The following is a 16217-nucleotide window of genomic DNA, read 5'->3' as shown; positions in this document are numbered from 1 at the left end:
TGATAATGGTGCAAACCGCAAGGAGATAGTGGTTGCAAGAAGTTGCCTCCTAGCTTCATTGACCCGGCAGGTAATTGATTGGGTACTTTCGTGAGGGTTTAGACCTCACCCTCACTTCTTGTTCTTTTCTGTCGCCTATTGGGAAACAGAAGTGAGGGTGATATTTAGGGAAAATGACGGTCTATGATATGTTTTGATAATTAATATCCGTCAAAGACATTTTCAACATTTGTTAATGCTGAAAATGCTTTTGACAGATATTAATTATCAAAATACATCATTGACTCCCTTAAGTTAATTATCTGATGGCCACCCACAAGAAGTGAGGGTTCAAACCTCACCCTCACTTCTGGGAGGGCTTCGGGTAACAAACGCCCAGCCGGCCCGATAAAGAACAAGAGTCCATCTAAGTTGCATCCAGTGTAATTGTTGGGCGTAACTATGTTGGTGTTCACTGGCTGAAGGTTTTGTGGGCTTGAGACAACCCACCAAGGTAATGAAGCCCGACTTCTCACAATGTCCGGAAACGGCCCACAAAACTACACTGCGACACCATAAGTTTTTTTTTAGTAATTTTGATTCACGATAAGTAATATTTTTATCATTTTTCATTTCGGTGTTTCGTCGTCTTTTCTGTATTTTTGTCTGTATTTTTGTCGAATTCACGTTTTAGTTTTTGAATTAATCCTTTGTCCCGACGATGAGAGGAGTCTAAAATGGAAAAAACTATGGTGAAAAACAAAAAAAAATTTGTTGAAGACAAAACTTGGGATTTTTTTGGGGTGTCTACAATGTCATTATATCAATTTTTTTCAACTTTGACCTACGTTATTATACTTTTTTCAATTTCCATAGTTGTTGGGTGGAACGATTAATTTCAAAAATTACAATAAATAACTAAACAAAAATTACAAAAAATGTGTTTTAGCAAAAAAATATCAAAGACAAAAATTTTAGCGTGAACTAGTTTGTTTCAAAACATACCTAAACATAATTTCCAGAGCACACATAAAAACAAGTTAAGAAGTACAACTACTCCATTGAGATTTAAAAAGAGGGTATTACTACGGCCCCATTCCGCTAATTTTTTTATTTTTTAACTATTTTTTTTATTTTACGAGGTAAATTATTTCTTCATAATATATTACTTATAATTTAGAAAATAAGTATTCCTATTTATTTTAAAAATAAATATTTACTCATTTTGGTTGGTGGAACTAGGGCTGCAAACGAACCGAGCAGCTCGCAGCTCGGCTCGTTAGTGACTCGTTCAAGCTCGGCTGGGAAGTTAAACGAACGAGCTCGAGCTGATTTTTTTCAGCTCGTTTTGTAAACGAGCCGAGCTCGAGCTAGGATAAGCTCAGCTCGAGTTGGCTCGCGAGCCAGGGTATATATACTTAAGTTTAGGATTTTTATTATTATTTCATAATTTGTTCTTTCCGTTTTCACTTTCTAGTCAACCAAGGGAAATGAGAGCACACGCACATCAATACACCCCCGCTCCATAGGAAAATAAAAGATATATATCTTCACAATCAAAATATTTTTGATTGTATTAGGCCTATGCGAAGATATATATACATTTTTCGTTGGTTCGTTAAGGTTCGTGAACAAGCTCGAGCTCGAGTCAAGTCAAGGCCTACTTGGCTCGAGCTCGACTCGTTAAGTTTTCACTGAGCTTGAGCTCGTGTTCGTTAAAAACTTAATAAACAAGCTTGAACACCGTAAAGCTCGGCTCGGCTCGTTTGCAGCCGTAGGTGGAACGCACCTGAGCCTGAACAGTAAGTAACTTAACCATGGTTCATATCTCAAGAATCAAGTTATGGACTGGAGTTTGGGCGTGGCGGGTCGGTAGCCTGAACAGTTTAGCACACCATCGGCCCCCGTCTTCCGGTCTCTCCTGGTTTGGTTCTAACTCTTCAGAACTTCGGCGCGGCGGTGCCCCACCGTCGAAGAGAGAGACTCCACCCTTCTTTTTCCCCTCATGTGATCAATCTCCGCGTTCGCAGATCGACACCTCTCTCTCTCTCTCTCTCTCTCTCTCTCTCTCTCTCTCTCTTCCTCTCTCCGTTTTCGTGGTAAGCAAACTCTCTCTCTCTCTCTCTCTCTCTCTCTCTCTCTCTCAGTAATGGCATAGATACAGATGTCGACGCGTAGATCACAGGGCTTACAAACACAAAAGGGCGTGGGGGGGTTTCCCATGGATAGACACATTTGTGTGATTTCACACAAGTTGAACTCTGTTGAGGCGCTGTTGAATAGCTTTACGCTAATATTTTAGGGTTCCCTCATGATTTGAAATTTGACTAGGTTTCCCCTGCTTTGCTTGCTCTCTAGCTAAAGCAAATTGCTTCAACACTAATTTTGCTACCCATATGTGGTAATGTTTTCAATCTTATTTGATTAGACAAGTTTTTTTTATCCCAGTACGGGCCTCTTCTTCTACCTGTTATCAGTAATCAGTTTATTTGCGGTTCAGTGCTACATTATTTGTTGCTTACATTGAGCGTTATAATTGCTACTCAAGCGATGTTAGACAGAGCTAAGCTACGTAAAAACTCCCTTTTTTAGTAGACTTTTTCCTTCTATGACTTCAGTTAAAGCTTAACATGAGCTTAAAAGCGTTAAAGCTTAACATGAGCTTAAAAGCAGGCGTCGAAACTTCCTAACACCCTTTTGGTTTTACATTGTGACATAGAGCTGCTATTCTCCTTTCATGCGTAAAACTACTAAAACTAATAGCAGAAGAAACGCTCCTCGACTTGTCAACTTGAAAGTGTGATTCTTTGTATGCGGCTCGACTCTTCTGTGGGTGAAGTGCCTTGTAGTGGTACTGGTATGCTTTAACAAGGACAACTGGACTGATTGTGTGGTTACATAACTAGTCGTACAGTGCTTCAAGTTATAACCACTTATGGGACGGAAAAATAGACTTCAACTTTGCAATTACAATTTTCTTGTTGTTTTCGGCGATGAGTATCCCCTCCAATGCATGGCTCCTTAGACCCACCCTGCAAGGTAAAGGCCAGATACCTATACCACCCACAAACCACATGTATTGGGTAAGCGAAGGCGTCGCCAACAAGAGTTCAACGCGAGCTCAACGCATGCACTTCGGGTTATAATTTTTTCTTTAAGACAAACTATGATGTTGGGTCTAGTGTCAGGTATGGCTTAACATGGCCTTTCCTGATTATCAAGCCAAACTAAGCTCCCACTCAATTGGGGTCTACGATCTCATGAATCTGTTTGTGCCATTTGGTTTTGTAAGAGCCTTATGATCAATTAAGTTTCACAAACTCAATTTCTTTTCACTACTAATCTCAAATCAATATATGTCTTCCCCCCTCTATCATTTATATGAACAGCTCTCCCATCTCTCTCTTGCCTTTGCCACTACATAGCCAAACCATTTTAATCTGTTCTGTCTCAGCTTATGCTCAACTGGTGCTACTTCTACCATTTCTCATAGTATTTCCTTGTCTTACCACTCATCCATGTAAGCATCCTTATACCAACTACACTAAGTTCATTTTGAGTTGTTTCTAAGAAGCCAATATTTTCCTTCTTAGTAAGAAAGTTAAAAAAGGTGTAAAGAGTATGCAAGCCATATAAAAAAGAGCCCAACATATGAGCAGGCTCTATACAGGTAGCTTACGGGTTAAAACACAGGTAGCTTAATGGAAACAGACCTAGCCAGGTTTAATGGAAAAAAAGGGTCCGTTTGTTTTTAATAGAAAACACAGGTAGCTTAATGGAAACGGACCTAGCCAGAAGACCTCCATTTTGAAATTACTCATACAGGCCTTTGTTGTTTCTGAATTAGTTTTCTATATCCTTTTCATTTGTAGAGGTTGTCTAAATTGCTATTACACTTTATCAGTGGAGCTCACTTAAGGAATGAATCTGCAAGAAGCTATACAGCCCAGACCATCAACTAATGGATATGGTCGTCAGAAGGTTGAAAGAGAAAGTGTGAATAGGATGGAGCATAAGTCGCAATCCGGAAAAACAAACTCGAGTAGACAGACAAGTGCAGGTGAGGATAGTTGAGCTAGAGCTAGGTTGGTTATTGTTGTGTTGCATCCTTTGTTCTAACTTCAGTTGGAGCAGGTGTCCCGGCTGGAAGTAATGGTGGAGACTATGGAAGTCCTTCACTTGAGCGACTAGTATATTTAACGACATGTCTTATTGGTCACCGTGTGGAAGTCCAAGTGACAGATGGATCTGTATACTCTGGAATATTTCATACAACAAATGCTGAAAAAGATTTTGGTATGTTCTGAAAGTTCATGTTTTTCCTGAAAAGAATGCATCTCCATGTGTCGTAGAAATTTTCTTACCAAACAATTACACGCACTTTGGTATATACCCAATTGCTTTCCCATACTAGCTTTGTTGCCTTCTGTAGGTATCATTTTGAAGATGGCACACTCAGCAAGGACTGGTGCTTCCCAAGGACAGAAGTCTATTGCGAAGTCTGTCAGCCAGGCTCCTTCAAAGACTTTGATTATACCCGCTAAAGAACTCGTACAGATCACTGCAAAGGTGCTACTGGGTTTTCTTTTCATTTTTCAGCTATGTTTACTACATTGTGGATTTCACCTGGTTCAAATAAATTAACATATTTTAGACTAATGAAGTTAAAATACTATTGTAAAAATGCAATGATGCCAAGGGCGGTATTATGGTAGTTGTAGCAAGTTGGACTTCATGGCATTGGATGAAGCAGCTATATGAATGGTATTTATGGTATTGATCTACTCTTGCTATTTGCTTTGACCAGGGTGTGTCTGTAACCAAGGATGGTTTCACAAATGATCTTCAGCATGTAAAACAGCAGGACATCATGATAGACTCCTCTATATCACAATCTCGTCATGTTGATGTGGAAAGGGATTTGGAGCGGTGGGTCCCTGATGAAGATGATCTGCAACGTCCTGAATTGGAGAATATATTTGATGACCGCTGGAAAAGGTTGCTACCTTTTCTGGTTCCTTCTACACGTAAATAACTAGTTGGTTATCATTGCTGCAGTTTATTGGTGATTCTCTATGATTCTATTCTATGTTGCTTTGACAGATGCAATTCATATTTTGTACATTTAGGGGCTGGGATCAATTTGAAGCAAATGCAACATTATTTGGAGTAAAAAGCACCTTTGATGAGGAACTTTATACAACGAAACTTGAGAGGGGCCCTCAGATGAGAGATTTGGAAAGGGAAGCTTTAAGAATAGCAAGAGAAATTGAGGGTGAGGAAACCCATGATCTACATTTAGCAGAGGTGATGACTAACTCAAAATATTTTAATTATTCAGCTCGTACTCATATGTCCACTGAAAATTCTCTTCTTTAGTTTCTGAGTTTTGCAATTATGAATTCTTTTAATATCATAGGAACGAGGCATTCACCTTCATGAGAACTTTGATATTGATGAGGAAACCAGATTTTCATCGGTATTTAGAGGGGTTGATGACAGTGGATATGATGAAGATGAGGAAGTATTGTTTGAGACGCGTAATGATGACACCTTCGGTGCCTCTAGTTCTGTTAGCAAATCTTTTGGTAACTTGACCAGTGGAAAAACTGATGATGGTGCTCAAGTGTCAACTTGTTCTTCTTCTAAGGTAACTATTAGAACTCTTCTAACAAGCCAAGTGTATGGTTTCCCTGTTGACTGGGCTGTTAGTATTTGTAAAATTAGCTCGACGATAAAGGGGTCACAACCTCTATAAAGTTGGAACAAATCAAGGCCCAAGGGAAAGTCATTAATCATTATATAAGAAAATCTACTAAGTAACATGAAAATTCATGGGACTTCACTTTGAGCCGTAAGCATGAGAGTGTTGACTTTATATTAAGAATAGGGAGCGACTCTCCTAGATTTCCCCCATGTTTCATGTGGTGTGGGAAGCCTGAGGTTTTCCCTAGATTTTCTCCAAGATCGGATCTTTATGAAGTCAACGGTCTAAGAATTCCCATGTCACTTTACACGTAGGGAGCCACTCTCCTTTCTCACTCTGTCAGGCTGCACCCAGCTGTTCAACACATATAACTACATTGGCGAACATCGGCACAAGCTACTGAACTCCAAAAATAGAAAAGTGCACACTCTCAAACTGTCTAAATCAACCTCCCAGTACAATAGTAAATTATCTACCAACTCTACCTTTCTACACTTCTAGACATCCAGCGTCAGTGCGGACCCTTTGCCCAAGTCATTGATAGTAAGAATAGCATCCAGGCTGCCAAATGAGGGCAACCTGATTTGCAAGTTTTTGATAATAATTTTTTTTGCTCAGCAGGGTTGATAGTTATTACTTATTAGGACACCTGAAGTGGCTAATGGATGTGAATAATACTTACTAATTGCATCTTTTTTTAAAAAAAATTGTGACCGAGATACTATTTACTTGCTGCCTGTTCTGTTGGGAAGGAAATCTGAGTAACTTCTAATTTTAATCAATATGCTTTTCCTCGTATTTTTTTTGGCATGCAGGATGAAGTACAATCTTCTCTGTCAAGCACCGTGGAGGATTTACACCATGCAGATTCTGGTGATCACTCGAAACGACCTTCATCTGAACTTCTCTCTAAACGGCCATCGTCGGATGGTGAAATCAGGTTTCTCATTATTTTTGCCGATTAAATGTCTATTTCTTATATTTTCAATTACGATTACAGTGTCATTATCACTTCTGTTCTATTATGTTTATTGGGTGTAATTCTACATTCTTACTTTTAGGATTCAAGAGAATCAGTCCAGTGATCCACTTGCAGGATATAATTACTTAAAGGAGCTTGTAGAAAAGGAAACGGTGAGTCAATCATTGATTGCTATTACGGTTTCTCATATTGATGTGAAGGTATCTCCAAACTGATCTTGGTTTTGTTGCTGATGACACTTCCTAACAATTCTATTTCTGTCATTTCAATGCAGTTGGCTGAGGAGGTTCAAAAATCGAAATCGGAGGGTGAGTGGGCCTTCACTTGAGGAGTCTGTGAACTTGTTGTATGTTATTATGATCAGGTTTTCTGTACACAAATCCTCTAAATCTGTTGTTTATCCTAAATGGTGTTCGTGACCTAAATCCTTTGGAGATTTGCGGACTCCGTGAGATGATCCATGTACTAGCCATGCTCCGAGATTTCCAATTTGTGAGATCAAAGAGCAGTTGCCCTCCCAGATGGACGGGCTACAGCACTTAGGTTAGATCCAGCAGGGATGAGTGGAACGTAATAGTAGATGTTAGTCGGTGCTTTCTCTGTGGAAGAGGGCTGGAAGATAAGAAAGGGAAAATGAGGGCATAGTTATCGCACTTATTCCTTCCCTGTTAAGTTTAGTTTTTTGAGAAGTATTCATTATTAGCTGTTAGTGTGATGATCTTTTGTAGTTGTTTCGCATGGGGTTACGCTGCTACCCACACATATAAATAGGTACTTATTTTACATAGATTTTTTGTGGGGCCCACATCAGGTCCCCGTTCCACACAAACGATCCGAGCCGTTCATTAAATGTAAAAAAAATATTCAAGGCCCCCCCGCTAAAAATTAGCTCAATCCAATACTTATAGATGCTCAATCCAATCATCCAATTTTTCATTTTGATTTTCGGATAATGAATAGTTAGATGATTGGATCAAGAATCTATAAATATTGGATTGAGCTGATTTTTAGCGGGGGCCCTTGAAAAAATGTTTTGGAACGCCTCGGATCGTTTGTGTGGGACCCGAGGTGGGCCCCACAAAAAATCTGTGTCGAATATGTACCCTATTTATATGTGTGCTTAGACTTTTCGTATCCTTTATGTGGTGACCCATGATATGGTTGTTGATGCCTCTTACCTTATGTTACATTAGGATTGGTTATGTCATTCTTGCATTGGTTTGTTGATTTCGTACTTTTATCTGCAGTGGAAATCCTGATTTGCATGTACATTCGAGTGGTCGTAATTCTGTGTGTGCCTTGTGGGTTTTCAACCATTTAAAATCATTTGGCTTTAGGACTAGATTTGAAAGAGTAACTTTTTAAAATAGACGAGGGAATCTTCTATTGAATCATTTGAATGGGATATGGTCTCAAATATTTAATTTTGCTTTTTTTTTTTTTTTTACTGGAGGATTGATTGCATGCAGATTTGCAGTCATCTATGAGAACAGAGAAAGATGGCACTCATATTGGGGTGTCATGCCAGAACTCGACTTCACATGCTTCTACATCTCTTGGATCATCCATTGGTCAGGAAAAGAGGAGCTCTCCTGGTGAACAAAGAGATGATGTGACACCTGTGATACCACTAGGACAAACACAATCTGCAAGATCTCGAGGACAACCTGGCAATTCTGCGTCATCCACTTCAGAGCGCGGAGGTTCTGCCTCAGCTTCTAGCGTTCCTGGCTTATCTCCAAGCTCATCATTGGGTTCGTTGACTTCAGAAAAGTCAACCCTGAATCCCCATGCTAAGGTGGGATGATTTGATCTTTTCTGGCTTTTTCGTGATTAAAGAACCTTTAGCCTCTTACCATTCCCGATCACATGTGCATGCATATGCTTATGCTTTCCAATTTCAAGTGTACAAGTTTACACTGTTTTGGTGGGTTTGTCTATTAATTGCTGAGTGATCATGTGGGATTTTTTTTTGCTTTTTTAAATCCTTGTTCAGGAGTTCAAACTCAATCCAAATGCAAAGAGCTTCATGCCATCTCAAACTCCTTTAAGGCCTGCTTCTCCAGTGTCTGATGGTTCCTTTTACTTTCCAACTAGTGTGGCTGCTGGTCCGCACATGCATGGCATGCCTGTAGGTGTTGGGGTAAGTAGTTCAATGTGTTGCTTACGGAGTTTCTCTTAGTTCTAAGTGTATAGGGTGGCACCAATATGTTATTTGACGAGTTTTAAACATGCACTCCTCCCAACTGATACTTTCTCTGTAGTACGATTAGCCTGAATTAATAGTTCTTTCTATTTCGTATCTCAGTACTACTAGGTGGCAACACGTAAGAGAACCGTGTTTTAAATTTTGGGGTGCTGCTTCTCCCTTTGATTACATATGAGGTCCTTGCTTTTGCGAAGCTGGTTCTCTCTCTCTCTCTCTCTCATGTGGAGAATAGTCTTGTTATAGTTTTTCTTGTACCCAGCATAAGAATTTGGAAGATATCTTTGGGTCAAAGTTTTTATGGTTCTATTGTTGGGGAGTTTCACTTAAATTACAACATTTGGAATCCTTATTCTGGGTATTTAAGATCACTTTGTACACATTTATTTGGACATGTAAACCATATTGGTAGGAATGGAAGTAGCTGCAATGGTACATGTTGAATTAGACAGTATTTGCTTGCAAACATAATATTCTTTTGCAAGCAAGGAATGTGGTCGAAAGAGTTGGTGTATGATTGCATCCAGTTCTGCTGGCTACTTCTTGATGGTTAATTATTTGGTTGTCACAGATGGGACCCTCGTTTGCACACCACCCTGTTGTATTCAATCCACAAATTGCGCCAATGCCATCGCAACAGGGCTATTTCCATCCTAATGGACCTCAGGTAATCCATTGCTTTATTAATCATCACCAGCCTATCTTGCTATTGTTCACCATGTTCATTCTTAAAATTGAATATAAACTTGCGTATTAACCATTGTATTCATCATTCATATTGCAGTATGGGCAGCAGATGATTCTTGGTCACCCTCGACAAGTTCTTTACATGCCAACTTATCCCCCAGTAAGAAAATTGGATCGCATCCGTTCCTTCCTTTATGCAGGCTTATTAAGTAGTTCCAGAAATATCTTTTCAGACGATGAGTCGAATGGAGACCCATATTTAAGCAAAAGTTTCTCCAACCAACATTATATAGGAATGTTAAAAATGGCTACCGCTTCCTTTTTTTTGGCAGTTGCAATCTTCAATTATTGCTCTATTTGTTATTTTCTGCTAGGCAATTAGCGTGAAGACTTCCTTTATACGTTGTGAATCACGTGATAAAAAAAAACAGTTTTTTCTCTGCCAAATGAGTGGTGATAAATCTCTGGCAAGATAAAAGAAAACCCCGCATATGCATCATGACGGTAGCAATTACTTGCATGAAGCTAGACTTGCGAAATGAAAATCAGAAGACAGTCTTCTGCAGTATCTTTGGTGCCATAATTTTTCAATTTGCAGTAATAATGCTAAACTCATCCTTTTGCGTACCTTGTTTTTACAGGAAATGCCTTACAAGGGAAGAGATTTTTAGTAAATGGGTTCAGCCTCAGTCAGTGTGTCTTCTGCTCTCTTTACAAATAAGCTATTGGTGCCAGACTGTTAACAATTTTCCATTGAAAAAGCCCAGCAGGAGGTGAAAAACCAAGCACTATTTGCAATGGGGCATCTTCTCTGGAATTCCATTAATTCTAACCTTGTAACCTTCACCATGCTCTGATGAAGTTGGTTGATTTTCTTAAAGAGATGCGACGGTGCCTTCTGAGTGGGTATTTTGACTTGATAAAGCTAGTTGGATCAATTCAAGGGGCATGCAAAAGTTTTACATTCTCTGAACTGTGTTTTGTGTCCCATTTGGCAGTGATATGCGAAGTTCTTGTGGTGTTTTATGGTTCGGGTGAACAACTCTGCTTGGGTGATTCTAACTAGAAAAGGCTGTTGTAGGACCCACTTAGCATGCCATTTAGTAAAGACAAATCAAGTTGATCAGACGACGATAATCACATGGTTAGATCGTCCTTGTCTTCGTAAGATGGACAAATATTCTTTTCCAAAACATTACATATGCGGAAGCAAAGGTTTTGAAGTCAAATGTGCTATGCGGTTATCAATTCTAATTTTATTGGATCCTATAAAATGAAAGCTTTAGGTAATCAAAGATTCAAAGTGGACTTACCTTTATTACACAACTTCTATTAGAAGTTGGCTTCCATATAAATACCACTGGAATGCTGAATATTGCAGTTTATAAAGTAGGATGGGAGATTGCATTAGTGGATATGATCTATAAAATTTGGTTAATCATCATCTTATAAAGTGAGCTGTAGTTGAGCTGATGTGATGTATTACCCCACTAATTATTTTGACAAATCTCTTCCTTAATGTTTGAGAATGGTATTGTATTACCCCACTGATTATTTTGACAAATCTCTTCCTTAATGTTTGAGAATGGTATTGCCAATCACGCGAAGCTAAAAACAAAGGAGAATTTAGTCATACTAGTTATTTTCACTATCCAAATATCGTCGGCGTACTTTTTTTGTCGGTGTACTTTTTTCGCTGACACCGACATAGATGTGTTTGGAGTCGTTGAAATACATAGAATATCTTTGTCTGAATTGTGTTTGGATAACTATATATACACTGCTCTTCAAAAAATTATTGGATGCTAGATTAATACCTATAGTTTGAAATTACCATCACCATTAATGTGTCCATTTCTTTTACTATGCCCGTCATCCACTCATTTTAAACTGTTAATTAGTAACATTAGAGCATCCCCATTGCAATAAACAAATGGGTGTGGATAAGCTAATTTAACAATATTAAAAAAACACCTCACATTATAGTAAGCTGATAAGCACCCGATAATGCAATGTAGGGTGCGCTAGTTATCTAGTTTTCTTCAATTTCATCGTTAATTTAGTTGTTTTTATTTACTTTTGCATGTAAGGTATGCTTTTAATGTTTTTAGGTGAATCGTATGAATAAGGCACGTTTTGACGTCATGGATGGTCCAAATGCGTCCAAGTACTCGAGGACCAATGAAGACCATGTCGGCCCCTGAAAATCTGTCTTAAGTATAGAAAAATGACTTTTCGAAAAAGTATCATTTTTCGATATAAAAAATAGCGGTAATTGATCTTTAAATTTTTCTAAGAGCAACTTCAAATTTGCAAGGTTTTATTCAAAGAACAGGGTCATGTTTTGAGTCATTTCATCTATAGAAAATCGTGTTGTTTTCTGTTTTACACTAAAAGTTAGGGGTCAACATTTTGATTTGATTGAAATCTCAAAATTCTGGTAATGCCATTGTTTCCAAATGGGGGGTACTTTCTTATTTTCATTAAATAAATTAAAGTAAAGAAAAAGTAAAAGAAATGTTTAAAATGCAATCTTTACTTAAGTTTAGAGAATGAAAATAAGACGCTGTGAAAGCTATTGAGTGTTGTGGAAGCTGTTGGAAGCTATGAAGCTGAAGTGCTGAAGGTCCAGTTCCTCAATTTTCAGCTTTGAATCTTTAATTCTCTGTCTTAATTAATTAGTTTTTGATATTGTCATCTTCATTAAAGTTGTAGTAAATCCTTCGATCTATCTTAATCTAATTTTCTTCTAGCATTGTTATTTCAATTATGCTAAGTAGATTTTTGCTTGCTCCCATCTTAATAGATATATGTTAGTAGTTTTCCAAGGTTAGGTCATGGGGTGATTAGCACCTCATGGCTCAAGTAGAATTGCATTTTTCACCATAAAGTTTAAACCTTTGGTTCGATCATCTATGTAGGGTTCGGGTTTATTTGTCAAATCGATAAGATGTTAATTTCTTTGATCGTGTGTAGGTAAGAGCACCACCTACTTACCACATATGATGCTTGGAGCTCTGACGCACGAGGCATTTGCTAAATAAATTCTAGAGCTAGCTTGGTAATCGAACCATTCTACTTTCCGATTTGGGAACCTTAATAGTGTATCCTGAACTGTGTAATCGGGTGAGAAATGCAGTTTAACTTGAGTCGAGAGTATTAGTAATTTCTAGACCTAACTTGTCTTTTTATCTTAGTTTATTCGCTTTTCAATTTAGCCCCTTTTCATTTTCACTACACACGTAAAACTAAGTTGGCTGTCTAAAAGCCGAAAGCCCTTACTTGCATCTACAAATCCAGCAAAACCGATTAATTATTCCCTTGGGTACGATCCCGGTCTTCCGGATTATCATGCTTCAACTGACGTATTAAGCTCTACGCTTGGGGCGTTATTCCATATATCGGAGTGAACGAAGCATAAACAAAGTTACAAGTATTTTAGCAAATAACCAAATTCCACTCATTTCACAACCAAACTTAACAACTTTTACCAATAACTAAAACTCAATAACCAAACTCAAAATTCAATAACTCAAAAACACCACACATTGGAATCGTCTCATCAAAACGAATAATTCATTAATTTGGTGTGGTCGGGTGCGTGATTGGAACTCGTTTGCGATTGGACAAATGTGCATTGTGTATTGTGGGGATTTTTTTGGTTAGGAATGCAAAAATAACCAATGTGAAAGTAAAGGTTGTTTAGTTTGATTATGGACTAAATAGATAATCAAATGCTGACGTGACACATTTTAATTATTAATTTTGATTATTACCATTGTAGAGATATTACCATTGTAGAGATATTAAGGTTCCGTTTCAGAACACCTTCTTAAAAAATAAGTACTTATTTCACATTTTCAAATTCAAAAATAATGTAAATAAAAATTAATTTTTCAATTTTTTTTGCACCGTATTAAATATCTCAATGAGATCTATCAAACAAGATCCATATTGATAGGAAAATAATTTGCATAAGCACATGATTTTTAAGCTTAAAATTGCCTTCTTAAAAAATAAGGACTTATTTTCCTTTCTGGAACGGAGCCTAAGTTCAACAGTTGTAGATTATCACTAGCTAGTAGATTGTGGATGCCTGAGCACACTATATAAACGATTTTAGCTCAACCCAAACTAACCATTATCCCATGATCAATTGATTACACCTCCGAATGGTACCCATAGGACCATAATGAAAATAATGACATGAAATACGAAGGAATCCAAGCAAAATAGTCACTAATCAATTGACAAAACTTTTAAAAATATGCTAATCCAGTTTTTTAAGGTCAGGAGAGAGAGAGAGAGAGAGAGAGAGAGAGAGAGAGAGAGAGAGAGAGAGAGAGAGAGAGAGAGAGAGAGAGAGAGAGGAAAAAAGAAAAAAAAAGAACTAACAATATGCTTGACTATTTGAATTCTCATTAACAAACATATAGTCGTATCCCAATGTGCAATGCAACAAGAATAGGGAGAAAGCTATGGTACACAGAGTATATCATATGTCTAAATTATGACAATTTGTGATTTTCATTATGCCGATTTTTGATTTTCTAATGTATATTTATGATGCTAGTTACAACTTGTACTTTAAAATTTATTTGTTGAATTGATCATTAGCAGGTTACCCATAGCTACAAAATATTGTTATTATATAACCATTCGTACCAGAATCTATACTACTTGTACCCAACCAAATATATGCATACAATATTCTTAAAAACCCCAATTTCTAGTTCACCCAAATTAATATTAGACCGCATTTGAAAGCCCATTAAATATAAAAGAGAGAGAAACTCAACAATAGTGTAAGTGATGACCGGTTAGACAAGTTGCCATTTTTTTAATTAAAAAATTGAACGGTTAAGATTCGATTATCTCAATCCAAGGGAATATATAGAAGGTGCGTACAGTACACATTTATTAAGGGGTGTGTACCATAGGTTTACCCAAAGAATAGTTGACAACAATAAGAATATGAAATTTGATAAAGAACATGAGCAATTTTTTTTATCGGCAAAAATAATTTATATTAATCTTTGGAAAGGATTATAAAGATTAAATAGGTCAAGCGCAAAACAACAATCTCCACCTGAGACCCTACGGGAAGGCAAGGAGTCAACCAAAACAGCAGAACCAAACGGAAAAAAAAAAAACACAAGCGGCTAAACAATCGTGGCAAACAACATCAGCACGGCAAGAAAAGCTCCCTCCAGGATCAGACAACCGCAGGGGGGACAAGACAACAGAATGTAGCAACCAAAACAACAACGAAACAGCAGCCAACACTAAACCAAAAACTCCTGAACAGCTGAATCAAAACACCCAAACTAGCAAAGAAAAATCTTCCAAAAATAAGCAAAATCGCCAAGCGAATACCCCTACAGGAACACCCTTCAGACAGATAAAAAAGCCGCTAAAGTAACAAGCAAAACTCAACATCAAAGGAGCACGAGACCATAACGCCAAGCATCAAGAGGAGCCAATTAACAAAGCATGGGTGTTCACTACTTAGACACTCTAAATCGAAACTAACAGTAATGCATATGTAGGCACGAAATAAAGATTTTCGATGTGCACTTTTTTTTACAGAGAATACCATCTAGAGAAAAAGGTGTTGAAGTGAGGAGAGAGTGAGAAAGAGATTTGACATTTAGACTTTTTTTTTTCTTCGTTAATGTAGAAAGAGTGAGAGAGATCGATAGACTTGATAGCAATCTATTCTTCGTATAAATTTTGATCGCATGACAACAACTTCAACAGCAAAAAAAATGACGGGACAGCTGAGTTGATAATAAGTACACTAAAAGACAAGAAAAACTCGTATTTTTGTATATTTTTTATACCACTTAATACACATTCACAAACTCACTATCGTCAGTCCATTTGGCTGGTTTTTAGAATTTTCCTTTTTGAAAACTCTGCTCCATTTCATTACATTAGATTTCACCTTTTGGTTTTGTTCTTCATTATTTTTATGGTTTCTTCTCTTTCTTTTTATCCTCAAAAGATGTGTTGAACTAGCAAAATGTGCCGTGGAATTAACAAGCCGTTGCCTTCTAAATTATAGCGCTCGTCCGATGAACAATTATCAAGAAATCAAGTTAATTGGATGCCTAAGAGTATCTAATCGGAGTACATGTATGTTCGAAAGAGATAAACAGCGCACACTAGATTACAACTTGAAGAATAATTCTTTTCCAACAGACATGTGCTCAATCATATACTCTTAGGTGTCTAATTAACTTGATCTTTTACGTGTTTGTTTTACTCGACCAACACTATAATGAAACGAGTTCAATCACTGAAACATAGATTCGAAAATGACAAGATTGTACAAGACTATACGGGATACAATTCACGACCCAACTGTAGAAAAGCCATCTCCTCTATAAACATGGCAACCATGACCTTAATGGATCTTCCACCTATATGAATCTATGATAGGAGTACCCATTAAAGAGTTAAGTATGTACATCAGCTCAGCATACAGTCATATAGTCCTGATAAAAGATAGGAGATGAAAACATGTTTTCAAAGCGAAAATTTATCACTCATAAAATACAGAAAAAGTTGAGATAAGGACAAAAGTTGGGATGATGGAGGGGCTGAATGGATGTTTTAATGGGGAAATTGCATTTCAGTGGAAGTTGGGGCAA

At 37.6% G+C, this 16217-nt stretch overlaps 1 protein-coding gene and 1 long non-coding RNA gene across 5 annotated transcripts; one reads left to right on the top strand and one right to left on the bottom strand.

Annotated features, from left to right (window-relative positions):
* Positions 1-1829: 1829 nt before the first annotated feature.
* LOC131335784 (uncharacterized) lies at positions 1830-4021 on the bottom strand. Its single transcript, XR_009202626.1, has 2 exons — positions 3876-4021; positions 1830-2035 (listed from the first exon to the last, which is right to left on the bottom strand). It is a non-coding gene; the product is annotated as an uncharacterized LOC131335784 (long non-coding RNA).
* LOC131335783 (polyadenylate-binding protein-interacting protein 4-like) lies at positions 1934-10534 on the top strand. 4 transcript variants are annotated; one of them, XM_058371289.1, is made up of 15 exons: positions 1934-2078; positions 3884-4039; positions 4114-4275; positions 4412-4548; positions 4787-4977; positions 5109-5286; positions 5399-5629; positions 6502-6626; positions 6748-6820; positions 6943-6976; positions 8138-8466; positions 8665-8811; positions 9446-9541; positions 9659-9721; positions 10203-10534. In XM_058371289.1, the coding sequence occupies exons 2-15, from the start codon at positions 3901-3903 to the stop codon at positions 10230-10232; spliced, it is 1935 nt and encodes a 644-aa protein (XP_058227272.1). In that variant the 5' UTR covers positions 1934-2078; positions 3884-3900; the 3' UTR covers positions 10233-10534. The 4 variants fall into 4 exon arrangements, with proteins under 4 accessions (XP_058227272.1, XP_058227269.1, XP_058227270.1 ...); XM_058371286.1 differs by having other exon boundaries at positions 9659-10534; XM_058371287.1 differs by having other exon boundaries at positions 2037-2075; positions 9659-10534.
* Positions 10535-16217: the final 5683 nt, after the last annotated feature.

The sequence above is a fragment of the Rhododendron vialii genome, chromosome 8a, assembly GCF_030253575.1.
Source record: "Rhododendron vialii isolate Sample 1 chromosome 8a, ASM3025357v1".
In the NCBI taxonomy this organism is placed as follows: domain Eukaryota; kingdom Viridiplantae; phylum Streptophyta; class Magnoliopsida; order Ericales; family Ericaceae; genus Rhododendron; species Rhododendron vialii.
Note: the sequence above shows the minus strand (reverse complement) of the source record. Positions and strands in the feature narration are given on the sequence as shown.